We start from the raw sequence: 26,162 nt of genomic DNA, 5'->3' as shown, positions 1-26,162 counted from the left end.
ATATTTATAAATGATATTTTTGCGTTTGTCCAACATAGTGATCTCTATAGCTTTGCAGATGACAAAACTTAACCATTAAAGTTGAAATCTAGATACTCTTGTAAAAACTCAAAAAAATGACAGTTTAAGCCTTATCACACGGTTTGGTGAAAATCACATGAAAGCAAACCCCGAAAAGTTTCAAGCAATTGCCCTTGGGAAGAAGACTCATCAATTAGATATCTCTTGATATCGTTAACATTACTTGTAAAATTATTAGGTGTAACCTTTGATTTTATGTTAATTCTTCAACACTCACATAGCAAATATATCTAAAAAGGCTGAAAGACAACTTAATGTCATGAAAATAATCGACAAAAGTATTAACAAGTTTGGACGATTGATTGTGTATTTTTCACTTATCATGTCTAATCCTAATTATTGTCCGTTCACTTGGCACTTCACAGAAGTTAATACAAAAGAAAATTGAAAACATACAGGAAAGAGCACTACGTTTAAGTTCATAAAATGGTTTATTAGAACAGTCCTTGCTCGCGTCTCTTAAATAAGAAGGATGAGAACTGTAGCTCTGGGATTTTTCAAAATTGTAAATAAACAAGGACCCAGTTACTTACACTATCTTGTTACCTTTAAAAAATTAAAACATAAACCCAGTGTAATGGCACTGGGTAAACGCGAAAGACATAGAACACAAAAACAAAAAAATCACAAACAAGAAACATGGAAGAACAGCACAAAACTCAACAAACAGCACAGTGCATACATACTATATACAAAAAAACTAGGTATGTTTATCAAGGATTGATAGGTACCGCCTTAGAACGGTCAGTAAAATGTAAATTTACTGGCCCCAATTTCTCGAAACTTTTTAAGTCCCTTATAACAGGATTAAGCTAATCTCACTATTTTTGTTGTTCTATAATATGCGTTGTATTTACTTCTTAAAGAGTTTTTATAAATTATATAAGAAATATCTGTATGCTAATTAGAGGAAACCCTTTATCATTTATCAAAATCCGTTATTAGTATGTATTTTGGCTAATTGAAATAAGCAACTTAAGCCTGTTAAGCTTAAGAAGTTTTGAGAAATTGGGGCCTGGGGTTTAAACCAGTTTACGTGCACAAACCTCACTCTTATCCCAAAAATCCTAATTAAAGAAAAAACGTTATAAAATTAACTTGAGGAAACTTAATAATAAAACAAAAAATAATACACTTATAGGTAAACCCCAAGTACTTCAATGATTAGAGATCCCAACTCTATCTGCAGACGGAGGAATACAATTCAGAGCACATAATGCAAAAACTTTTCAAGGATACGATGCAGTCATTGTTTGAAACTATGAGCCTCACACATAAAATAAAAGGTTTAAAACTGTTTGATCAAATAGTTTCATAATAAAAAGCATCATTGTACTAAAACTGAGAAAACAATAAAGAAAACATTATTACAAATAGAGCGATATATATTAGCTAATCTTTTTTTCCAAATGATTTGAAAATGTAAAACATTGGAAGAAAATGATGTCACATGCCAAAATACTCCGAGTCAGCCAAATAAGGTTTAAAGATAACATGAATTTGCAAAATGTTCATAGAATCAAAGGACTGAAATCTTAATAATGTAAGGATGTTATATTCAACCCTATATTTTGTTTCAGGAATTCATTTTCAAAAACTAGAAGGCAAGTACTCTTTAAACTATTGCATTATATCCACGGTTTAATTAAAATCCAAGTAATTCATTGAGTCTATCTGCCCAACTACCTGCTGGAAACATTTTAAATTTACGAATTTTCTTTAAAACATCACCATAAAAATCGGGATGAGCAAAACTTTTAGCACTGAGCGATTTAAGACTACTATTGTACTTTGATATAAGATTATAATGACCATTAACAAAGTTTTCCTTAATTTATAATATCTGAAACCCTGTGTTAGAAGTTTTTCCGTCATAAGCTTACTGCGAGAGCTGATTTGTTTTTACATCTGTACATATTCTAGCAAATCTTATCAACTGTGAAATACAAACACATAGGATAGTGAACTAGGAACATCTCCATCTTAAGTAGGGTAATTTACTATTTTAAAATTAAAATTATCACGTTCATCATAAAGATTGATACTCAATATATCTTCCTTTACTTCGAGTTGCAGATCTAAATAGGATGCTTTTAAATCGGATGTATTATATTTATTAAGGACGAAACTGCTAGATACAACCTCAGAAACCTACGAAGTGTGAATTCACGAACCCAAGCTTACAAATCTTCCTTTTTTCCTACCGCGATTCGAGACTGGAACAGATTGCCTTAATTTATCCAAAATTCGCCATCGGTAGCATCATTCAAACATACACTGAATAGCAACAAATCTAAATCGTCCCACCTCTATAATGTAGGTTCTAGGCAATACTTATGTGGAAATCTACAGAAACAAGCTCAGTAGCCAAAAGTGTAACCATAAACCCTTTTTAATGGCACAGGTTAAACGCGAAAGACATATAACACAAAAACAGAAAATCACAAAAAGAAACATGGAACAACAGCACAAAACTCCACAAACAGCACATTGCATATACTATATTAAAAAAACTAGGTATGTTTATCAAGGATTGTTAGGTACCGCCTTTTGGTAACCCTTTACTTCTAGACAAGGTCAAATATACTCAACAATCTCCCTTGTCACTCTCAATAGTCTTCTTTATGGCGACGAGCCTCTCAGTAAACAACAAAATTAACTTGTTTTTTCTGAAAGTGCAGGAGCATATAATCGCTTCCGTACGATTTTGCAACTAATACCTATTTGTGGGCATTGATACTAGGCATACCAGACAACATAAGTTAAAGTATTTATTTTTTATTTTTTATCACTATTTAATTTACTTTTTTCTCCTTCTGTTTCATTTTTTTGGGCTTAATTTAACTACGTATAAATGCGTTACCATTCTTTAGATATAAATACTTTAATGTCTGAATACTACAACTTTGTTTTAATGACCGTGTGTCATTTATCTATTTTATCTTCATATCATATCCTAAATTCAAAAATAATAAAAGCACCCCGGTCAACGATAAAGATATTGGAAAATATATTGATAAGTTAAATAAAAAAAGCAAAAAAAGTGGTATAGATCTGTTTCTTCCCAAAATCATCATTGCTGGCAAAGACACTTTAAAAACTCCCATCCGAAACATGGCCAATGAAAGCCAAGGATTATTCCCAAATAATCTGAAGCTTGCACAAAAATCAAGAAAGATAACTCCTTTATTTAAAAGAACTATAGACAAGTCATTATTTTACCATCAATGCCCAAATTATATGAACGGGTCATAAGTGAGCAACTGATTAGTCATTTTGATAACATTTTTCATCCTTTCCTAGCAGCTTTCAGAAAAAAACATTTGGATGTCAAACAACCTTGTTAAGGCTGGTGGAAGACTGGAAAAAACCCTTGACGAGAACAAATATGTAGGTGCAGTTCTAATGGACCTCTAAAAAGCTGCCTGCTCCAGGTTCTCATCTTAGACAAGCTTAATACATATGGTCTCTCAGCCCGAGCATGTAAACTTATGCACAGCTATCTTACAAGCAGAAAGCAACGTGTCAAAATACCAGTGAGTCAATCTCATTAAAATCATATCGTGACGTTCACTTCATTTCATTACGTTATGTACGTAACGTCGTGAAGCGAGTATTGGGGATCTGATTTTAATGAGATTGCCAGTGAGTGGGACTCCATCGTGAAAGGCGTGCCTCACGGATCAATGTTTGGGCCAGAAAAGATTTCAGCGGACATTTTGAATAAAACTAACAAATAATCAAATTAAAAAACATGGGCTTATATCTATTTATGATTGTTTCGAATTTATATAACTTCTGTCGAACACATACAACTACTTGTGTTTTTCTTTCAGCAAGTATTTTGGTGTTAAGACTTTACATTTTTAATTTTAAAACATCTTACACAGTGGAAGGTGCTGATATTGTCAGGACAGTGGCCGGGCAGAGGTTTGGATGGTTATCTGTAGGTAGCGATTGCCCCAATGGGTTTAACAATGCCTTTGTACGCTACTGTTTCTGATATTATCAGCAAAATCTAGTAGTATATAAATTACATGATAAATATAAAACCACCTCTAGGCTATACTTTCCAAAGATTTTTCTTATCAAGCTACATTAATTATTACTTATTTACTACACTGCACATTTTTTATATATCTTTTGTGGTGATTGTGAGGTAAATTTAAAAGGCAAAAAAGGGTAACAAATAGGTAAATATAGGTTTCTTGATATTTTTTCTTTCACTTTTTACGTAGACTTTGCGCATTGTGAATTGGATGGGAGCTAAGTCATTCCGTACCCTAGCCATTTCGTACCCTCCATTTTTTGAAATTCTGATTATATGGCCCATGGCTATTAAGAGGCGACACTTAGATTATCTTATTGTTAAGCACTAACTGGAAATAAAGATCTTTATCCGATAATCATACCTTCAATAGGCAATAAAAAGCGGGTCATTTGATACCGAGATTTGTCATATGGTAATATCCCGGTATCACAGGAAAGTGATGGTATGCTACCAAACTGTATCTACTTCCTTTTAGTCATGCTTCAACAACATTCGCGACGTCTTTGATGCTTTGCATCAAAATTAGTCTTGTATAATTATATATCGAGACTTTGTATCAAGTATGATAGAATTGTAGGTATACAGCTTCAGGTGACAACTAATCAATACATTATCTTCTGCCATGTTAAAATCATCCTATTGCACTTTGCAGATTATATATTGACAAAATGTACGATTTATGGAATATGTATTCACCAAACGGAATATGTGTATTTTAGGTGATTTTAATGCAAAATGTAGTCGATCTATTTTGATTGCTCGTGATAAAATGTTTTATAAGTTTATTGGTGACTGTAATGTTATTCCTGCTAATACTTTGCCTATATTCAGTTGGCCGTAACAAGCTCGTTTGTATCATAAATATGACGGTGAACAAGAGTCATTGATTGACTATAATTGAGTAAAAAGTTAAATTAAATGAATTTTCACTGTAATGTTTTCCCTCCAAACAGTTTTTAAACCCGTATTAGAACGACAGCTTAAAGACAGGGCATACATATATTCGATCAATTCGTGCTGCCTGGTGTGCCGAAGGTCGTCCACACGTGACTCAACACAGGAGTTATCGGACCTACAAACACGCAAAACGTGACTTCAGACGTTTACACAGGTAGTCTGTACGTGACTATCCCCTTAAATTTGATAATGAAATTGACAGTTGTGCGGGGGTTGAAACAAAATAATTTATGGAAACTTGTGAACGGAAGAAGGAAGACTTCTCGAGAACAACTCGGCATTAATTTCAATGGCCCCGTTATCCGGGATCCAGTTGGCATAACTCGTGAATGGGGCAATTCAAAACGTGCACTACTGATAGTGTATACAATGAATGGCAAAACGAACTTTCTGTTGCAGGTCATGACACTCTTTCCAGGATTTAATGTGATCAAAATGTGACCGTTTTACCCGAAAATGTTGAAATAGCCATAAGAGGTTCCCCAACAGGAAATGCGGGTGGTAAGGATAATATTCAACATGAACATTTAAAATGTGGTGTGGACTCTTTATCCGCCATATTCGCCAATGTCAAAGTTTCAATAACATAAAATGTTTATATTTAGAAAATCTGTATTATTATATCCTATATATTTTGTAATGCCTCATTATGTTGTATTGTATATGTACCCATGCTCTTTTTGTCATGTATTTATGACATGAGTGATGTTAAATAAACTTAAAAACTTGTAGTCAGGTCATTATTCGTGTGATGTCCAGTAATAATTGATGTGGTGTCCAGTAATTATTGTTGTCGTGTTTAGTAGTATTATATGATGACTAGAAATAATTGGTGTCCAGTTTTTATAATTGTGGTGTCCAGTAAGAATAAGTGTGGTGTCCACTTCTTATAAGTGTGGTGTCAAGAAATTATTGATTTGATATCCAGTAATTATTGGTATGGTGTCCAGTAAAAATAGTTTGGTGTCTAGTAAGAACTAGTGTGGTGTCCAGTAAAAATAGTGTGGTTTTCAGTAAGAACTAGTGTGGTGTCCAGTAAGAATTAGTATGGTGTCCAGTAAGTGTTAGTGTAGTGTCCAGTATGAATTAGTGTGGTGTCCAGTATGAATGAGTGTGGTGTCCAGTAAGAATTAGTGTGGTGTCTTTTTCTTATAAGTGTGGTGTCCATTAAGAATTAGTGTGGTGTCCGATTCTATTAAGTCTGGTGTCCAGTAAGAATTAGTGTGGTGTCCGGTTCTTGTAAGTGTGGTGTCGAGTAAGAATAAGTGTGGTTTCAAGTTCTTATAAGTGTGGTGTCTAGTATTTATAAGTGTGGTTTCTAGTAAGTAAAAGTGTGCTTCCCACTAATATTGGTGTTAAACCAAGTATTTATTGGCGTTGTGTCCAGTTAGTAGTATTCTGGTGTCCAGTAAGTATGAGTGTGGTGTCCAGTAATTATTGTTGTCCAGGAGTTATTAATGTCGTGTCCAGTGTGGTGTCCGAAATAAGGAGAGAGGTGTCCAGTGATATGAGTGTGGTGTCCAGTAATTTTTAGAGTGGTGTCCAGAATATGAGTGAAGTGTCGAGAATTTGTAGTGTGGAGTCTAGAATTATGAGAGTGGTATCCACACTTATGTGTGAGGTGTCAAGTTTTAATGAGTGTGGTGTTCAGTAACTTGGAATGTGATGTCCATCAATAATGAGTGTGGTGTCCATAATTATGAGTGTGGTGTCCAGTAACTATGTGTGTGTTGTTCAGTAATTATGCGTGTTGTGTCCAGTAATTATGAGTGTTGTGTCCAGTAATATTGAGTGTGATGTCTAGTAATTATGAGTGTGGTGTCCAGTAATTATGATTGTTATGTCCAGTAATTATGAGTGTGTTGCTCAGTAATCATGAGTGTTGTGTCCAGTGATTATGAGTGTAGTGTTCAGTAGTTATGAGTTTCGTGTCCAGTAATTATGAGTTTTGTGTTCGGTAATTATGAGTGAGATGTCCAGTAATTATGAGTGTCGTGTCCAGTAATTATAGGTGTTGTGTACAGAAATTATGAGTGTCGTGTCCAGTAACTGTGAGTGTTGTGTCCAGTAATAATGAGTTAGGTGTCCAGTAACTATTATTGTTGTGTCCAGTAATTATGAGTTTTGTTCCAAGTAATTATGAGTGTCGTGTCCAGTAATAATGAGTGTGGTGTCCAGTAATTATGAGTGTTGTGTCCAGTATTTATGAGTGTTGTGTCCAGTAATTATGAGTGTGGTGTCCAATAATTATGAGTGTGGTGTCCAGTTATTATGAGTGTTGTGGTCAGTAATTATTAGTGTCGTTTCCAGTAATTATGAGTGTTGTGTCCAGTAATTACGAGTTTTGTGTCCAGTAGTTATGAGTGTTGTGTCCAGTTATTATGAGTTTTGTGTCCAGTAATTATGAGTTTCGTGTCCAGGTATTATGAGTGTTGTGTCCAGTAGTTATGAGTGTTGTGTCCAGTTATTATGAGTTTTGTGTCCAGTAATTATGAGTTTCGTGTCCAGGTATTATGAGTGTCGTGTCCAGTAATTATAGGTGTTGTGTACAGAAATTATGAGTGTCGTGTCCAGTAACTGTGAGTGTTGTGTCCAGTAATAATGAGTTAGGTGTCCAGTAACTATTATTGTTGTGTCCAGTAATTATGAGTTTTGTTCCAAGTAATTATGAGTGTCGTGTCCAGTAATAATGAGTGTGGTGTCCAGTAATTATGAGTGTTGTGTCCAGTATTTATGAGTGTTGTGTCCAGTAATTATGAGTGTGGTGTCCAATAATTATGAGTGTGGTGTCCAGTTATTATGAGTTTTGTGTCCAGTAATTATGAGTTTCGTGTCCAGGTATTATGAGTGTTGTGTCCAGTAATTATGAGTGTGGTGTCCAGTAGTTATGAGTTTTGTGTCCAGTATTTATGCGTTTTGTGTCCAATAATTAGGAGTTTTGTGTCCAGTAATAATGAGTGTTTGTGTCTAATAATTAGGAGTGTTGTGTCAAGTAATTATGAGTGTTGTGTCCGGTAATTATAAGGTTGGTGTCCAGTAAATTATGAGTGTTGTGTCCAGTAATTATGGTTGTTGTGGTCAGTAATTATGAGTGTTGTGTCCAGTAATAATGAGTGTTGTGTCCAGTAATTATGAGTGTGGTGTGTAGTAATTATGATTGTTGTGTCCAGTAATTATGAGTGTTGTGTCCAGTAATTATGGGTTTTGTGTCCAGTCCATGAGTGTCGTGTCCAGTAATAATGAGTGTGGTGTCCAGTAATTATGAGTGTTGTGTCCAGTATTTATGAGTGTTGTGTCCAGTAATTATGAGTGTGGTGTCCAATAATTATGAGTGTGGTGTCCAGTTATTATGAGTGTTGTGGTCAGTAATTATTAGTGTCGTTTCCAGTAATTATGAGTGTTGTGTCCAGTAATTACGAGTTTTGTGTCCAGTAGTTATGAGTATTGTGTCCAGTTATTATGAGTTTTGTGTCCAGTAATTATGAGTTTCGTGTCCAGGTATTATGAGTGTTGTGTCCAGTAATTATGAGTGTGGTGTCCAGTAGTTATGAGTTTTGTGTCCAGTTTTTATGCGTTTTGTGTCCAATAATTAGGAGTTTCGTGTCCAGTAATAATGAGTGTTTGTGTCTAATAATTAGGAGTGTTGTGTCCAGTAATTATGAGTGTTGTGTCCGGTAATTATAAGGTTGGTGTCCAGTAAATTATGAGTGTTGTGTCCAGTAATTATGGGTGTTGTGGTCAGTAATTATGAGTGTTGTGTCCAGTAATAATGAGTGTTGTGTCCAGTAATTATGAGTGTGGTGTGTAGTAATTATGATTGTTGTGTCCAGTAATTATGAGTGTTGTGTCCAGTAATTATGGGTTTTGTGTCCAGTCCATGAGAGGTGTGTCCTGTAGTAATGAGTGTGATCTCCAGTAATTATGAGTGTCGTGCCCAGTAATTATGAGTGTTGTGTCCAGTAATTTGAGTTTTGTGTCGAGAAATTATGGGTGTTGTGTCCAGTTATTATGAGTTTTGTGTCCAGTAATTATGAGTTTCGTGTCTAGTAATTATGAGTATTGCGTCCAGTAATTATGAGTGTTGTGTCCAGTAATTATGAGTGTTATGTCCAGTTATAGTTTTGTGTCCATTAATTATGAGTTTCGTGTCCAGTAACTATGAGTGTTGTGTCCAGTAATTATGAGTGTTGTGTCCAGAAATTATGAGTGTTGTGTCCAGTTATTATGAGTTTTGTGTTCAGTAATTATGAGTGTTGTGTCCAGTAATTATGAGTATTGTGTCCAGTAATTATGAGGGTGGTGTCCAGTAAATATGAGTGTTGTGTCCAGGAATTATGAGGTTCGTGTTCAGTAAATATGAGTGTTGTGTCCAATAATTATGAGTTTTGTGTTCCGTAGTTATGAGTTTCGTGTCCAGTAATAATGAGTTCCGTGTCCAGAAATGATGAGTTTCGTGTCCAGTTATTATGAGTGTTGTGTCCAGTAATTATGAGTGTCGTGTACAGTAATTATGAGTGTTGTGTCCAGTAGTTATGAGTGTCGTGTCCAGTAATTATGAGTGTTGTGTCCAGTAATTATGAATGGCGTGTCCAGTAATTATGACAGTTGTGTCCAGTAGTTATGAGTGTCGTGTCCAGTAATTATGAGTGTTGTGTCCAGTAATTATGAGTTTCGTGTACAGTAATTATGAGTGTTGTGTCCAGTAGTTATGAGTGTCGTGTCCAGTAATTATGAGTTTCGTGTACAGTAATAATGAGTGTTGTGTCCAGTAGTTATGAGTGTGGTGTCCAGTAATTATGAGTGTGGTGTCTAGTAATTATGAATGTGGTGTCTAGTAATTATGAGTGTTGTGTCCAGTAATAATGAATGTCGTGTCCAGTAATTATGACGGTTGTGTCCAGTAGTAATGAGTGTCGTGTCCAGTAATTATGAGTGTAGTGTCTAGTAATTATGAGTGTGGTGTCTAGTAATTATGAGTGTTGTGTCCAGTAATTATGAATGTCGTGTCCAGTAATTATGAATGTCGTGTCCAGTAATTATGACAGTTGTGTCCAGTAGTTATGAGTGTCGTGTCCAGTAATTATGAGTGTTGTGTCCAGTAGTTATGAGTGTGGTGTCCAGTAATTATGAGTGTGGTGTCTAGTAATTATGAGTGTGGTGTCTAGTAATTATGAGTGTTGTGTCCAGTAATTATGAATATCGTGTCCAGTAATTATGAGTGTGGTGTCTAGTAATTATGAGTGTTGTGTCCAGTAATTATGAATGTCGTGTCCAGTAATTATGACGGTTGTGTCCAGTAGTTATGAGTGTGGTGTCCAGTAATTATGAGTGTTGTGTCCAGTAATTATGAGTGTGATGTCCAGTAATTATGAGTGTTGTGTCCAGTAATTATGAGTAATTATGAGTGTTGTGTCCAGTAATTATGAGTGTTGTGTCCAGTAATTATGAGTGTGATGTCCAGTAATTATGAGTGTTGTGTCCAGTAATTATGAGTGTTGTGTTCAGTGATTATGAGTGTTTTTTTCAGTAGTTATGAGTGTCGTGTCCAGTAATTGTGAGTTTCGTGTCCAGTAATTATGAGTGTTGTGTTCAGTAATTTTATGTCTAATGTCCAGTAATTATGAGTGTGATGTCCAGTAATTATGAGTGTGGTGTCCAGTAATTATGAGTGTTGTGTCTAGTAATTATGAGTGTTGTGTCCAGTGATTATGAGTGTTGTGTCCAGTGACTAGAGTGTTGTTTTCAGTAGTTATGAGTTTCGTGTCCAGTAATTGTGAGTTTCGTGTCCAGTAATTGTTAGTGTTGTGTTCAGTAATTATATGTGTAATGTCCAGTTATTATGAGTGTGATGTCCAGTAATTATGAGTGTGATGTCCAGTAATTATGAGTATTGTGTTTAGTAGTTAAGAGTTTCGTGTCCAGTAATTGTGAGTTTCGTGACCAGTAATTATGAGTGTGGTGTTCAGTAATTATGAGTGTGGTGTCCAGTAATTGAGTGTTGTGTCTAGTAATTATGAGTGTGGTGTCCAGTAATTATGAGTGTTGTGTTCAGTAATTTTATGTGTAATGTCCAGTAATTATGAGTGTGGTGTTCAGTAGTTATGAGTGTGGTGTCCAGTAGTTATGAGTGTGGTGTCCAGTAATTATGAGTGTGGTGTCCAGTAGTTATGAGTGTGGTGTCCAGTAATTATGAGTGTGGTGTCCAGAAGTTATGAGTGTGGTGTCCAGTAGTTATGAGTGTGGTGTCCAGTAATTATGAGTGTTGTGTCCAGTAGATATGAGTGTGGTGTCCAGTAATTATGAGTGTGGTGTCCAGTAGTTATGAGTGTGGTGTCCAGTAATTGTGAGTGACCAGTAATTATGAGTGTGGTGTCCAGTAGTTATGAGTGTGGTGTCCAGTAGTTATGAGTGTGGTGTCCAGTAATTATGAGTGTGGTGTCCAGTAATTATGAGTGTTGTGTTCAGTAATTTTATGTGTAATGTCCAGTAATTATGAGTGTGGTGTCCAGTAGTTATGAGTGTGGTGTCCAGTAGTTATGAGTGTTGTGTCTAGTAATTATAAGTGTTGTGTTCAGTAGTTATGAGTTTCGTGTCCAGTAATTGTGAGTGACCAGTAATTATGAGTGTGATGTCCAATAGTTATGAGTGTTGTGTCCAGTAGTTATGAGTGTGATGTCCAGTAATTATGAGTATTGTGTTTAGTAGTTATGAGTTTCGTGTCCAGTAATTGTGAGTTTCGTGACCAGTAATTATGAGTGTGGTGTTCAGTAATTATGAGTGTGGTGTCCAGTAATTGAGTGTTGTGTCTAGTAATTATGAGTGTGGTGTCCAGTAATTATGAGTGTTGTGTTCAGTAATTTTATGTGTAATGTCCAGTAATTATGAGTGTGGTGTCCAGTAGTTATGAGTGTTGTGTCTAGTAATTATAAGTGTTGTGTTCAGTAGTTATGAGTTTCGTGTCCAGTAATTGTGAGTGACCAGTAATTATGAGTGTGATGTCCAGTAATTATGAGTGTTGTGTCTAGTAATTATGAATGTGATGTCCAGTAATTATGAGTGTGATGTCCAGTAATTATGAGTGTTTTGTCCAGTAATTATGAATGTGATGTCCAGTAATTATGAGTGTGATGTCCAGTAATTATGAGTGTCGTGTCTAGTAATTATGAATGTGATGTCCAGTAATTATGAGTGTTGTGTCCAGTAGTTATGAGTGTCTTGTTCAGTGATTATGACTGTGATGTCCAGTAATTATGAGTGTTGTGTCTAGTAATTATAAGTGTTGTGTACAGTAATTTTGAGTGTCGTGTCCAGTAACTATGAGTGTCGTGTCCAGTAATAATGAGTTAGGTGTCCAGTAATTATTTTTGTTGTGTCCAGTAATTATGAGTGTTGTTCCAAGCAATTATGAGTGTCGTGTCCAGTAATAATGGGTGTGGTGTCCAGTTTTATGAGTGTTGTGTGCAGTAATTATGAGTGTTGTGTCCAGTATTTATGAGTGTTGTGTCCAGTAATTATGAGTGTGGTGTCCAGTAATTATGAGTGTGGTGTCTAGTAATTATGAGTGTCGTTTCCAGTAGATATGAGTGTTGTGTCCAGTAGTTATAAGTTTCGTGTCCAGTAATTATGATTTTCGCGTCCAGTAGATATGAGTGTTGTGTCCAGTAATTATGAGTTTCGTGTCCAGTAGATATGAGTGTTGTGTCCAGTAGTTATAAGTTTCGTGTCCAGTAATTATGATTTTCGCGTCCAGTAGATATGAGTGTTGTGTCCAGTAATTATGAGTTTCGTGTCCAGTAGATATGAGTGTTGTGTCCAGTAATTATGAGTTTCGTGTCCAGTAGATATGAGTGTTGTGTCCAGTAATTATGAGTTTCGTGTCCAGTAATTATGAGTGTTGTGTCCAGTAATTATGAGTTTCGTGTCCAGTAGATATGAGTGTTGTGTCCAGTAGTTATAAGTTTCGTGTCTAGTAATTATGAGTTTCGTGTGCAGTAATTCTGAGTGCGATGTCCATTAATATGAGTGTCGTGTCCAGTAATTATAAATGTGATGTCCAGTAATTATGAGTTCGATGTCCAGTTATTAAGTGTGGTGTCCAGAATTATGAAAATGGTGTCCAGTAAGTATTTGTGTAGTTTCCAGTATTATGAGAATGGTGTCCAGTAAATATAAGCGTGATGTCCAGAATTATGAGAATGGTGTCCAGTAAATATAAGCGTGGTCTCCAGAATTATGAGAATGGTGTACAGTAAATATAAGCGTGGTTTCCAGAATGATGAGAATGGTGTCCAGTTAATATAAGCGTGGTGTCTAGAATTATGAGAATGATGTCCAGTTAATAAGCGTGGTTTCCAGAATTATGAGAATGGTGTCCAGTTAATATAAGCGTGGTTTCCAGAATGATGAGAATGGTGTCCAGTTAATATAAGCGTGGTTTCCAGAATTATGAGAATGGTGTCCACTTAATATAAGCGTGGTGTCTAGAATTCTGAGATTGGTGTCCAGTAAATATAAGTGTGGTGGCTAGAATTATAAGTGTAGTGTCAAGAAATTATCAGTTTCCTGTCCTGTAGTTATTTGACTTTTAATTAAATGATATATTTTATCAAGTATTGAGTTGTGTTTCATGGATATCTTTTCAGTTATTGCAGTAATAAAAATAATTCGTTTTAAAATTATAACCCTACTGAGCATGGGTTGTTTTCTACTTCATATTTTACGATGACATGTATTGTTAAACGGACATTGAAAACCAACTGAACGAAACATTCATAAGAAAATAGATTTCAAGAAAATATTTCTTCAATGTCAAGTGATTGTTTTCTTTCTGGGCTCATTTACACATTATAATGGGCATTTCCACCATGTTTCCGCATGTATGCCAATAAACTCAACTAGAAATGAGACAATTACATGTCATATCCACATTGTCTGCTTATTTGATTTGTCGACTCCCCGCCTGGCACGCGTCTTTTTGGCTCAGTTCCATTGTAAATGAACTATAATCCGAAATCTGACCTGATCTTGCTATCAAAGAATCGCTGTCTATTCAAAGGGCGGAATCGTTAGATTCAAAACGTTCAATGTGATCAATAGCATATAACTTTAATCACCCTTGATATTACAAGCATTTATACTCACGAAAGACGCGAGATATTCGAATTACATGTTTTGGTAACTTGGTTTTTCTCTGTATTTTCTATTGTATTATTCATGTGATAACTCAAGACCTCTAAATATTTCGCTTCTGTTGCCCCAAGGACTTACCAATGCTATTTTTTTCAGAAACAATACGGATAATGCATGTTGAAATGTGAAAAAAACTTAATATGAATATCTTGAACGGTTTGCCATGGTAAACTTCAAATTTTTACTACGGTGGCATATACATTTTTATCCCTAGCTACGACCTAGAGATAACTAAATCTGGAAAAGAGAAAATAAAATCACAGATATGTCACCTGTATGCCACCATAATGCCACCATAATGCCACTGTAGGCGATAGGGGTAGAGGCCGTTCCGGTAGCACGAATATTTACATAATTGGTATCCCTACACTAAAGCTAAGCACATGCCAAACATAGTGATACCTGAAATATCATTTATTACTGTCTTACTACTGAATTGCTAATAAAATGTACAAAAACACGCATAACTTAAAAGAATTATTGTTTAAATAAAGTAACATACATGTATAATAAGAAAAGAAAACTAACGGGTGTATTCACACACATTTAAAAACACACATTTTAAAATTACCATTTAGACAGTGCATTTTTGTTAGAGAACACAATAACTAATGCGGCCGTGGATGAGCTTGCCTCAGACATATTTCATAATACGAATCTTGTGTAGGTCGCCGACCCAGATATATCCCCGGTTGTCGACGGCCACGGCGTTCGGCTGATTGAGGGTGTAAGTAAATGGGAGCGGTTTCCCCTTGCTGTCCAGCAGGTGAATGGTGTCATCCTTCAGGTCAGAGAGGATGGTAAGTCCGTGGGCGTCACAGGCCACGCCGTCCGCGCTACCAGAAGCAGTGTAAGTGTACTTGGTCGTGCCTTCAGAGTTGATTACCAAATACTTGCCGGAAATTCCGGACGAGACGACAAAGTCTCCGTTCACTGTGTGACAGACACGAAATAGACTGAGGCCGCGGTTGATTTTTATTTCACGAATTCGCTGACCCGTGGTAGAAAACATCAAGATCTTAGCGTTTCGCACTTGTTTATATTGTGTGATTGGAACGTCGTTTCCGAGAACAACGACATTAGTTCCGTCACGCGACGTACAAATTCCACGGAGAAACAGCTCAGTCTTGGCAAAGTAAGAGTCAATATTCTTCGAAGCCAGTTTGCGTATACACTTGCCGTCGAACTCCGTCATTAGGACAGTTCCGTCCAGCAAGGTGCTCATATCGTCGATGTCAAACTCCGTCGTCTCTTCCTGTAGTAGTCTCCCTTTGATATCAAACCGCTGAATCTTATTTTTGAAGCCGTTACACACCCAGGCACTGCCGTCCGACTGGGTGGTGACTGCTGTAGCGCTTGGAAAGTGCTGGTCACAATCGAAACTAGAAAACAGCTGAAGCTCGATTGCCGGAAGTGGGACAAACAGCCCCTCCGCCAAAAACTTAAGCTCCCCTACCGCTTGGTGCAGGGAAATCTCGTCTATTCCGCCTTTCTGGAAGTTGTGACGCTTCCTCCACAGTTTGTCCGTGAATGATGGCACGTCGGCGGCTGCAAAAATAGCAAGATGTTTGCAAAAAGGTTCGACTACAAATCTTAAATAAACAGCCATACATAAATTATCGTTTAATTATTGGAACGGAAATGGTCAAGTTAGTTTGTGTTTTTGCAGTCGATTTAAATATGAATGAATGTTCTTACCAAAAAATATTTCTGTATTTTTATAATATTCATGACTGTAATAGTTTGGTGACATTAAGTAAAATTTTGATTATTAAAAATGGATGGAGTGAGCGTAGCGAACGAGCACTTCCTTATCATTATGGTATTATTTCATGTCATATAACTGACTGAGAATACAACCTCATAGGCTGATACATTGTCAGCGCATTATCTTACACAGGGATTGTGTATTGGATGAGTGGCAAATGGCGGACGTTTGAACACCCGCAAAAGTTGCAATACTTAATAATTGCAATTTTATTGGCAGAAACTATGCTTTCTAAATTATCAATAAATATTAGTAGCTGAAATTTTTTGATTTACTGCTTTCTGTAATTACTTTTACTACTACAGCGATGAAATACGGAACAAATCTGAGTCTAGAAAAATAATGCGGCCGCAATTTAGTAGTTGTATTAAACATATATCGATGAAATTATCATAATTAGATAATCTTACTTCTAAGGGTTTCAATGATCTCTGCACTAGCGGCGAGGAAGGCGACGTCGTTAGAGGTGTCCATCTGTATTGAGGCGGAGTCCAGAGTGCCCTTCGTGTTCTCCATTTTATTGCTGACCGCCTCTAGACAATTATCAAGCTTGGAGATATTTTCGTCGTGTTGCTGACGCACCGTCTGTATGAGATGCTCGGAGTGTTCGTCCACGATGTCTTTGATCTTCTGAGTGTGTTGTTTGATGTCATTTGTGGTTTGCTCGGTCTCGTCTTCAAGTGCCGTTTTTCGGTTTCTTATCTCGATAGACTCTGCTTTGAGCCGAGCTAGGTGACCCCTAGCGGTGGTCATTGCTGAGGAAACCCGCAGTTTTCGCTCATCAACTGCTTCTTTTAGGGGCTCGGTCAGATGACCCTCGTGACTGATGACCTTACAGTCCCGACATATCGGCACATCACACTTTCTACAGAAGAACTTAACTTCTTCATGCTGGTGGTCGTCGCAATATACCCGTACTCGTAGTTTGTCGTTTACAGCACGTATAGAAGGGATAATATTCACATGGTGATCTTTTGACATTTTCATCCTTAAATGAAGTTTGTTACATTTCTCACAAAAGTACTCGTTACATTCGGAACATTTGAAGAAGGCCGGACTGTCATCACAAACGTCACATATAAGAAGGTTTGGACTAAGTGGCATGCGGCCGTTCTTCCTGGGCGTCTTCGCTTCTTTCGGGAGGCGGATTCCGGCCCGACAGATGGGGCAGTGGCAGTGCTTGCCGCGGCTGTGGCGGAGAATGTAGTCTTCTAGACAATGCGTGCAGAAATTGTGCAGGCCAGGTAATACCCATTGATAATCTAGATTCTTCGTACAGACATTGCACTTCATGGGATTTCCTTTTGTGAGTTTGAAATTCGGAGTTGTGGCCCCTGCTCTAGAATATCTCGATACGACAGATGCGGGTCGTGACTGTGGAGTGTGCGGCGATGGACTGACCATAGACACCCGCGAGTGGTGGCTGTGATATGTAGGGCTAACCATTGAGAGCCGAGAGTAAGGCGGCGGGCTGGAGTAGCGGGTCATCTGACTGATCGGCCGCGACAGCGCCAGCCGCTCAATCCTCGTCAATTCGTGGTCGTTTAAGTTGTCATGGTCATACATAAAGTGATCGTTCGCCGTGTATCTGGTCATCTGGGAGCTCGGCCGTGATGGTAGAGCCTTCTGTTCACGGTTCGTGTACCGCGTCATCTGTGAACTAGGCCGCGGAAAAGACCCCATCTGCACAGTATATTAACTCCACTTCACATCACAATTTACACCACGGAAATGGCTTACCAACACCAAATGCTCATAATTGAATCATTCGTCCTCTAATCTTTAGCCCACAATATGAAATGGTATGACACAAATGTATTTTGTTCTATCTTATAGGATAGATATTAATGAAAATTCGTAAGAGATTTGTGGTAGGATTTCTTTACGCCGAAAGATACTATTAATAAGTAAAACAATAGGTACTGGAGTTTTGCCATTGTGTGCTGCCCAAAAACCTACTCGATCACGATCCTACATTCCTAATCAAGGTGGTACATTGGAAAATCATCGATATTTCGTTTATGTATCGTTTGTTGTCTCTTTACAAAAACAATGAACGGATCGGAAATGTATATGATAAACAAAAGATCAAAACAGAGATGTTTAACAATGGCTTATTTGACAGGAGGAAATTCAATACATGCTACACATTTCATACTTGTTCAAAAGTAGCATACATTTTAAAATTCAACAAACAAAGTTATCTTGTTTTCCATCCGTACATAATGAGGTATTCATTAGGTATTAAAGAGCGGCCTAAATAACACTTAAATTCGAAACAAGATATTATAATGTCATTACTTAAGGCATAGTTTGTTTCATATAATGAAACATCACATATTACACATCATGAGGATTAAGGCGATAGCGAAAAGCTAACATTATAAACTTAACCTTTAACACTTACCCGTTTGTGAGTTTAATGCATGGTAAATTAGTAAAACACATTTGACGTTAATGAACAAAGCAAGTTACCAACAAAAAAACTTATGAATTGTATTTAGATGAAACAGCATAAGCCTTTTGAAATGGACTTTTCAATTAATACCTAAGTGGCAATAAATCCCCCTGTTATACACAAGTCAATTGTAACCACACCCCTCTCCAGGTCCGGTGAATAGCGGGGTCATTGACTTTCGGTCCAGCCAATCCCTGGTAAAATCACCGCTCTGCGGGGACAAACTGCTGGTAAAACCTGGCAAAAAGTCCCCTAGGTAAGACCAATTCCCCGCTATTTTTGACGCGAAAATAAAACCACCGCATTCACTCGGCAATGCCGGGCCACCTGTGAGGTAAAACAATGCCCATTTCCCCGCAATCCCCAGTAAACCCCCGGACCTGGGGGCCGTGGTTACAAATGACTGGTGCATAAAAAAACGTTAAAATATCGCTAAATGATATTAACAGTACACGTATGCTTATTTTTGTTTTGATCATTTAAGACAAAATAAATCATACTTAAGTCTATATCATTCTATATTGTGTAGGAGTAAGGTAGATAGTAAAGTTAATTTTGTGAGTGAGTGAGTGAGTCAGTCAGTGAGTGAGTCAGTGAGCCATAGACACTCATTGTACCAATGCGATGCGATGTGAGATGACAACTCTTCTTGGCGCCAGAAACTTGGACAAATAAATCGAAACTGTATAGAAATTGCAGTAACTCGCATGTGACAAAAAACATATTCTAAAGAAACAGTAAGGAACTACTACGTAGATAAATATTTCAAGTTATCCTACGAATAAAAAGAGATGGGAACTCCAACCCTAGCCTTAACCCAACAACAACAACAACAACAACAACAACAACAACAGCAACAACACATGTTGTTAAAACTTGATAGTTATAACTTGACTCCAACTGTCTAAAGATACACCTGGTTTTCGACAATGTGTGTTACTGCTATGACTTAATTAATTATATTCTAACCTTTCCGTACAAGCATCTAAAGTCACATTTTCTTTCAGGCTCTTCAAGTTAACTCGCTTTTTCAAGCAGTTATAGTTAATAATTTCGTTCATGCACTTTAAGCTTACAATGTATTTCAAACACTTCAAATTAACAATGTCTTTATAGCATTTAAAGTTGTTAACATTTCTTTCAAGCACTGAAAAAATAATAGTTTCGTTCAAGCACCTTAAATGAATTACTGTCTTTCTAAGATAAGCTTTCTTTAACCGTTTTCTGTCTGAAGCATAATGTAAAAAGACGAAGCATAATGATACATGTTTTCGGACTAAAATCCGGAAAGAAGAATAACGTGCACGTGGCATTGCTGTTTAAGAAGATGCCACAAGTACTGAAAGGCAAGGTTTGTTTGAGAAATATTCTGACTGGCGAGATACATTGAACGAATGCAAATACCCTGTCTAATGAGGTTATATCTCAACATCTTGGTATTTGTAAAAGACGTTATGTTTATTCATTAAACAAAGATTTGGTAGGTAGATCTTTTACGCCTGAAACAATAGCCGAGATACTCCAAACATTATGTGTAACATTCAGAATGTCCCTGAACAAATACGTCGTTACAACTGCATTGACATTGAAGATATATTGAATACCGCTACTTTATCAATTTTCATATCAAGATGATGTTTGTTATGGATACACTAAACATAATTTAATCTTTTAATATGTTGATAGACGCCAGGTTATATTAATGTATTAATTAGTTGTGACTCAACTGTTTATATAATTAAAAGGATAGTGGACTTTACAAGAAAAGTGCCCGCACTCAAATATGAACGACACGTTTCTTAACACTCTCCTGGAGTTGTCGGAGGAGGAGAAGAGAAGCGAGCGGAGACCAACTTCCGGTATCCCAACACGACCAAGTTCCGTGTTGTTCTCGAGGCCTCCTAGCTCTATCCTAATGTCGCGACCACCAAGTGCTGCCTTTTTTGGGCGTCCCGCGTCTGGCCGGAAGCAGCGGCGCCCACCCTCCACCAGTACCTTAAGACCAAGGTAAGAAATATCCTCAAACCAAAATACTTGTGCTTCCCTGATGTTTCATTGATAACTGATTGAATTGATTCTTTCACATACATGAACATTTATCTACAAAGATTACAGAGCATTGGGTATAATATTTTACAATGGCAAACTACGTAGGTGTATGTTGTTTAACAGCTTCCAAACAACAGCTCTCAAGCATTATCTCAAACTGGTGATCGCTTGCTACCTTTGGAAGGGTAACGTTAAACAGTGAACACTTCCCTTATTGTTATTCAAATAACATGCATTTCAGACCGCCGAGTGGAGGCCCGCATATAGCCCGAGCGCCAAGCGTCTCAACCATTGCCTCTGTGAAGCCTGTTACTGTCTCCGTGCGAAAACGCCCAAACTCCATGAAATGTTCTGTCTGCACCGAGGGGTTCCGGTTTCCCAACAATACGCCCTGTTTTGATAACTACTGTGTGAAATGCCTGGAAGACCATATCTTATCGTTCAGACGGGGCACAAGCTGTGACTGTCCCCTGTGCAAGTGTGGGATACTTCTTCCCCTCTCTAAGACGATCTCAGATACCGCTAGATACCAGGGGAAACTAGCCCCAATTTCTTTAACCGTATGTAATGTCTGTAGTGAATCTCGGCTAGCCCAGTACCGATGTAACTCGTGCGAAGAACATTTCTGCGAGAAGTGTAACAAAGACTTTCTGAAACGCATGCGTATTGATAGTCACTTTAACACCAGCAGTTTTACGGACATCACCGCAGGAGATCACGCGATTCCTGCCATAACAGCTAAGGGCCTGGACGATGAGTCGTTCGACTCGATATCTCTGCCATCCCTGCTGCCCAAGGGTTTCGGGCTGCGTTGCCCCGACCACGAGGAGGAAGAGCTGAGATTCCACTGTAAGGACTGTGATAAGGCCATGTGCCGTGACTGTAAGCTGCTCTATCACGAGGGACACCCAACACTGCCGATTGAAGACGTGTACGAGGACAGAAAACAGCACCTCTCGCAAGCAGTCAAACTCACCAATGCGAACATAAGAAAACTTCACGCCGAAGTATCTGAAATAAACTCTAAACGACTTGAGATCGATCAAGAATCGCGCGACGCGGTATCAGAGATAGAAAATCACGCCAATGAAGCAAAACGGATTATCGATGAATTATCGAAATCTATGATAAAAACAATAAGAAGTCAGAACACACAGAGCAGGGGGAAACTGGAACAAAGCCGGGATATTGTCAAGGAAAACGTTAAGGCTCTGCAAGGATATGTCGAGGAAGCGAACAAGTACCTAGAATCTGAAAACTGCTTTGATATTATCGACAAAGGCCCCAAAATGACAAAGGCAATGAATGGTAAGTTACGTTTTTGAGCTGAAACAGGTCAAGGTTATAAACAAGAAGACATTCTTTAGTCATAATTTTACTAATATTATTTAAGATTGTACATGTCAGTGCCACTGAGATTGACTTTGTTCTTATGCTACGTCATTACGACGCGTACTTTAAGACCCATTTTCCAGTTTAGTTCTGTCCAGTATATTTGTCAAAGCATGGGATCTTATATCAACAATTATGTATATGGCCTTTTTCTGAATAGTTTATATCAGACGAGTTAGGGATGTGTCAGTAGAATATATAAACATCCGGGAAATGAAACAAACACGCCTTTCCTTTTCCCTCCCTGCCAATAGTGATGCATTTCTTTATAAAGTTTACTCCTTGTTCATTCGTATTCCCCCAGAAGATGTATATATGAAATATTTTACAAACGTACTTTGAATATTTGTCAACATCTTGTTTTAAATTTCCGGATACTTTTGCAGTTAAAATACTTGTTTACAAAGAAGAATTGGAATCGAAATTAATACATCTATATTTATATCATTTATCTGCATGCGAAATAGGTGTACACTTACTTTTGCAGAGTCTAAATGCGGTATCGTTAAAACAGAGATCCGCAATGTTTGTTTTTATATACGGAACATTAGTCGGTTGACCCCTGGAATTGAATCCCTTCCAGTTGCCTGGGCAAAGTTCACATTGCAGGAGACGCATGTGTAACTTTACGAAAACAAAAAAAACACCTCCGGATATCAATCGACTAACATGTCTTTTCGGTTATTGTGTATATCTTTTTATTAAAGCATTTTTTAAAGAAATGCAATCGTCCAATATACGTATGTAGTAGTGTATGTATCTGACTGTGCATGTACACAGTACGCTACTATCTGACTGTGCATGTACACAGTACGCTTCTATCTGACTGTGCATGTACACAGTACGCTACTATCTGACTGTGCATGCACACAGTATGCTACTATCTGACTGTGCATGCAAACAATACGCTACTCTCTGACTGTACATGCACACAGTGCGCTACTATCTGACTGTGCATGCACACAGTACGCTACTATCTGACTGTGCATGCACACAATACGCTACTATCTGACTGTGTATGCTCATAGTAAGCTCCTATCTGACTGTGTATGCACACAGAACGCTTCTATCTGACTGTGCATGTACACAGTACGTGCATGCACACAGTACGCTCCTATCTGAATGTGCATGCACACAATACGCTTCTATCTGACTGTGCATGCACACAGTACGATACTATCTGACTGTGCATGCACTGAGTACGCTTCTATATGACGGTGCATGCACACAGTACGCTTCTATCTGACTGTGCATGCACACAGTACGCTACTATCTGACTGTGCATACACACAGTGCGCTACTATCTGACTGTACATGCACACAGTGCGCTACTATCTGACCGTGCATGCACACAGTACGCTACTATCTGACTCTGCATGCACACAATACGCTACTATCTGACTGTGTATGCTCATAGTAAGCTCCTATCTGACTGTGTATGCACACAGAACGCTTCTATCTGACTGTACATGCACACAGTACGCTTCTATCTGACTGTGCATGCACACAGTACGCTTCTATCTGACTGTGCATGCACACAGTACGCTTCTATCTGACTGTGCATGCACGCAGTACGCCACTATCTTACTGTGCATGCACACAGTATGCTACTATATGACTGTGCATGCACACAGTACGCTACCATCTGACTGTACATGCACACAGTACGCATCTATCTGACTGTGCATGCTCACAGTACGCTACGTTCTGACTGTGCAGGCACACATTACGCTACTATCTGACTGTGCATAAACAGCGTACGCTACGTTCTGACTGTGCATGCACCGATACGCTACGTTCTGACTGTTCATGCACACAGTTAGCTACATTCTGACTGTGAATGCACACATTAAGCTACGTCCTGACTGTGCATGCACACAATACGTTATTATCTGACTGTGCAGGCAGACAATACGCTACTACATGTATCTGACTGTGCATGCACACAATACGCTATTATCTGACTGAGCATGCACACAATACGCTACTACATGTATCTGACTGTACATGCACACAATACGTTATTATCTGACTGAGCACCCAGACAATACGCTACTACATGTAACTGACTGTGCATGCACACAATACGCTATTATCTGACTGTGCACCCAGACAATACGCTACTACATGTAACTGACTGTACATGCACACATTACGCTATTATCTGACTGAGCACCCAGACAATACGCTACTACATGTATCTGACTGTACATGCACACAATACGTTATTATCTGACTGAGCACCCAGACAATACGCTACTACATGTATCTGACTGTACATGCACACAATACGTTATTATCTGACTGAGCACCCAGACAATACGCTACTACACGTAACTGACTGTACATGCACACATTACGCTATTATCTGACTGAGCATGCACACAATACGCTATTATCTGACTGTGCATGTACACAGTACGCTATTATCTGACTGTGCATGCACACAATACGCTACTATCTGACTATGCATGCACACAGTACGCTACTATCTGAATGTACATGCACACAGTACGCTACTATCTGACTATGCATGCACAAAGTACGCTACGTTCTGACTGTGCATGCACACAGTACGCTACTATCTGACAGTGCATGCACGATTAATGATTGTGTACAATGACCAAATTGTTTGTTTTTAATGTCAAAGAGACGGACGTGTCTCCGACAGCTGAGCGTCAATGGCGGAAGCGGTACGTGTTCCAGGCAGCGGACATCCTGGGGCGGAGTGCCGGACAGCTCTTCGGCCGCCTACAGACCATCGTGCAAGGGCTCGTCAAGGAGGTTCCCTGTGTCGAACTCGAGGTTAGTTAATACGATTATATAATTAAGACTTATTTGAAAGATAGCTTTATTTTTTTTAATTACATTTCCTGACGACGACGTCCGTCTTACTAGTATCAAAGAAATTTAATCAATCACTTAAAAAACCCTCAATGTTGTAAGATTATATGATTATTACTTTTTCCTTAAGTTGCGGTCTTTAACAAGTGAATAATATTCACATGTTTCCATCGAACCGTATAACATGTTTGAAAACGGAAAGAAAAGAAAATAGAATATTAAAATTGGATGTTGTTTAAATTTTGACACAAACAAGTTATTCATTTTAATTTATCATCGTAGATGCAGAGCACGTTCAACAGCGACATACAGTACAAGAGCACGACGGCTCTGGCGCCGCTATCTGATGGCACTGTTTGGGTGTGTAACGGCTTCCGTAATAAGATACACCGTCACGCCGCCGACGGACAGCTCATACAGAGCGAGACGTTACATTTTGACGTTGACGACATGGTCGACGGACTAACCGACAAGATATTCTTCACGGAAGTGAACGGGAAAGTGATACGGAAACTTCATGGTGGTAAACTGACTGTGTTTGCAAGGGCCGATCTTTACTTGCGTGGTTTAACTGTTTCTAAGGACGACAACTACATTATAAGCTGCGGCAACGATGTGCCGATAGCCTGTCTCCGGGAGGCTGCGGTCTCTAAGATATACGTGTATTCTATGCAGGGCAAACCAGTTAAAGAGATTCTAGTCGATGTTGGAACTAAGGGCGTTAGTCTGTTCCGCATCTGTCACACAATAAACGATGAGTACATCGTGTCCACCGGCATTTCTGCTCTCTACTACATCATCGGAGAAAATGGAGAACTGAAGTATCGGTACCAGACGTCCACATCAGCGGACGGAGTGGCGAGCGACAGCCACGGGCTTATCTACCTATCGGCGTGCAGGGATGATACGCTGTACATTCTGGATTGTAAGGGCGTGCCCATACCATCCACTTACGCTATGCACAAGCCCACCGCCGTAGCGATAGACCGGAAGGACACAATCTGGGTTGGAGACTGGAGCAAAGTGCACGTGCTTAACTATAAACTGTGATTGTAGGTCTATCAGATATAAAGTATTAAGTTTATGCGTGTAATATAATAAGTGTTAAAATACGGTATTGCAATTAAATACGATTCTATATGTTGTGTCGTCTCCTTACTCAGTCATTGCAGACAAACACATGTTCTGTTTCTTTTCTACAAGATAACAACTTTCATAAAGCAATGCTATGTACAGAGACAAGCCTGTATTATATAAAATTATTGCATTTGAGGTGACAACTCCATCAGTCAGCATTAAATTACTTAGAGACAGAAAAGCGCGATCATTTGTGTTAAAATAATTCTCTCATATGACAGCAAAAGACAGCATTC

General features: G+C 38.2%; 2 protein-coding genes across 2 annotated transcripts; one reads left to right on the top strand and one right to left on the bottom strand.

Annotated features, from left to right (window-relative positions):
* Window positions 1-14,696: 14,696 nt before the first annotated feature.
* LOC128214690 (E3 ubiquitin-protein ligase TRIM71-like) lies at window positions 14,697-17,849 on the bottom strand. Its single transcript, XM_052921308.1, has 2 exons — window positions 16,457-17,849; window positions 14,697-15,826 (listed from the first exon to the last, which is right to left on the bottom strand). The coding sequence occupies exons 1-2, from the start codon at window positions 17,727-17,729 to the stop codon at window positions 14,913-14,915; spliced, it is 2,187 nt and encodes a 728-aa protein (XP_052777268.1). The 5' UTR covers window positions 17,730-17,849; the 3' UTR covers window positions 14,697-14,912.
* Window positions 17,850-20,120: 2,271 nt separating this feature from the next.
* LOC128214852 (uncharacterized) lies at window positions 20,121-25,929 on the top strand. Its single transcript, XM_052921533.1, has 4 exons — window positions 20,121-20,511; window positions 20,795-21,861; window positions 24,596-24,750; window positions 25,072-25,929. The coding sequence occupies exons 1-4, from the start codon at window positions 20,288-20,290 to the stop codon at window positions 25,837-25,839; spliced, it is 2,214 nt and encodes a 737-aa protein (XP_052777493.1). The 5' UTR covers window positions 20,121-20,287; the 3' UTR covers window positions 25,840-25,929.
* The last annotated feature ends 233 nt before the right edge of the window (window positions 25,930-26,162 follow it).

This window comes from Mya arenaria, chromosome 13, assembly GCF_026914265.1.
Source record: "Mya arenaria isolate MELC-2E11 chromosome 13, ASM2691426v1".
Lineage (NCBI taxonomy): Eukaryota > Metazoa > Mollusca > Bivalvia > Myida > Myidae > Mya > Mya arenaria.
Note: the sequence above shows the minus strand (reverse complement) of the source record. Positions and strands in the feature narration are given on the sequence as shown.

What these genes read in the sequence shown, in the direction of transcription:
- LOC128214690 (XM_052921308.1), bottom strand. Translation starts at nt 17,729, where the DNA reads ATGGGGTCTTTTCCGCGGCCTAGTTCACAGATGACGCGGTACACGAAC. An exon ending in GATCATTGAAACCCTTAGAA is followed by an intron (nt 15,827 to 16,456) that starts GTAAGATTATCT and finishes CTATTTTTGCAG; the next exon opens with CCGCCGACGTGCCATCATTC.
- LOC128214852 (XM_052921533.1), top strand. Translation starts at nt 20,288, where the DNA reads ATGAACGACACGTTTCTTAACACTCTCCTGGAGTTGTCGGAGGAGGAG. An exon ending in ACCAGTACCTTAAGACCAAG is followed by an intron (nt 20,512 to 20,794) that starts GTAAGAAATATC and finishes CATGCATTTCAG; the next exon opens with ACCGCCGAGTGGAGGCCCGC. An exon ending in AATGACAAAGGCAATGAATG is followed by an intron (nt 21,862 to 24,595) that starts GTAAGTTACGTT and finishes TTAATGTCAAAG; the next exon opens with AGACGGACGTGTCTCCGACA.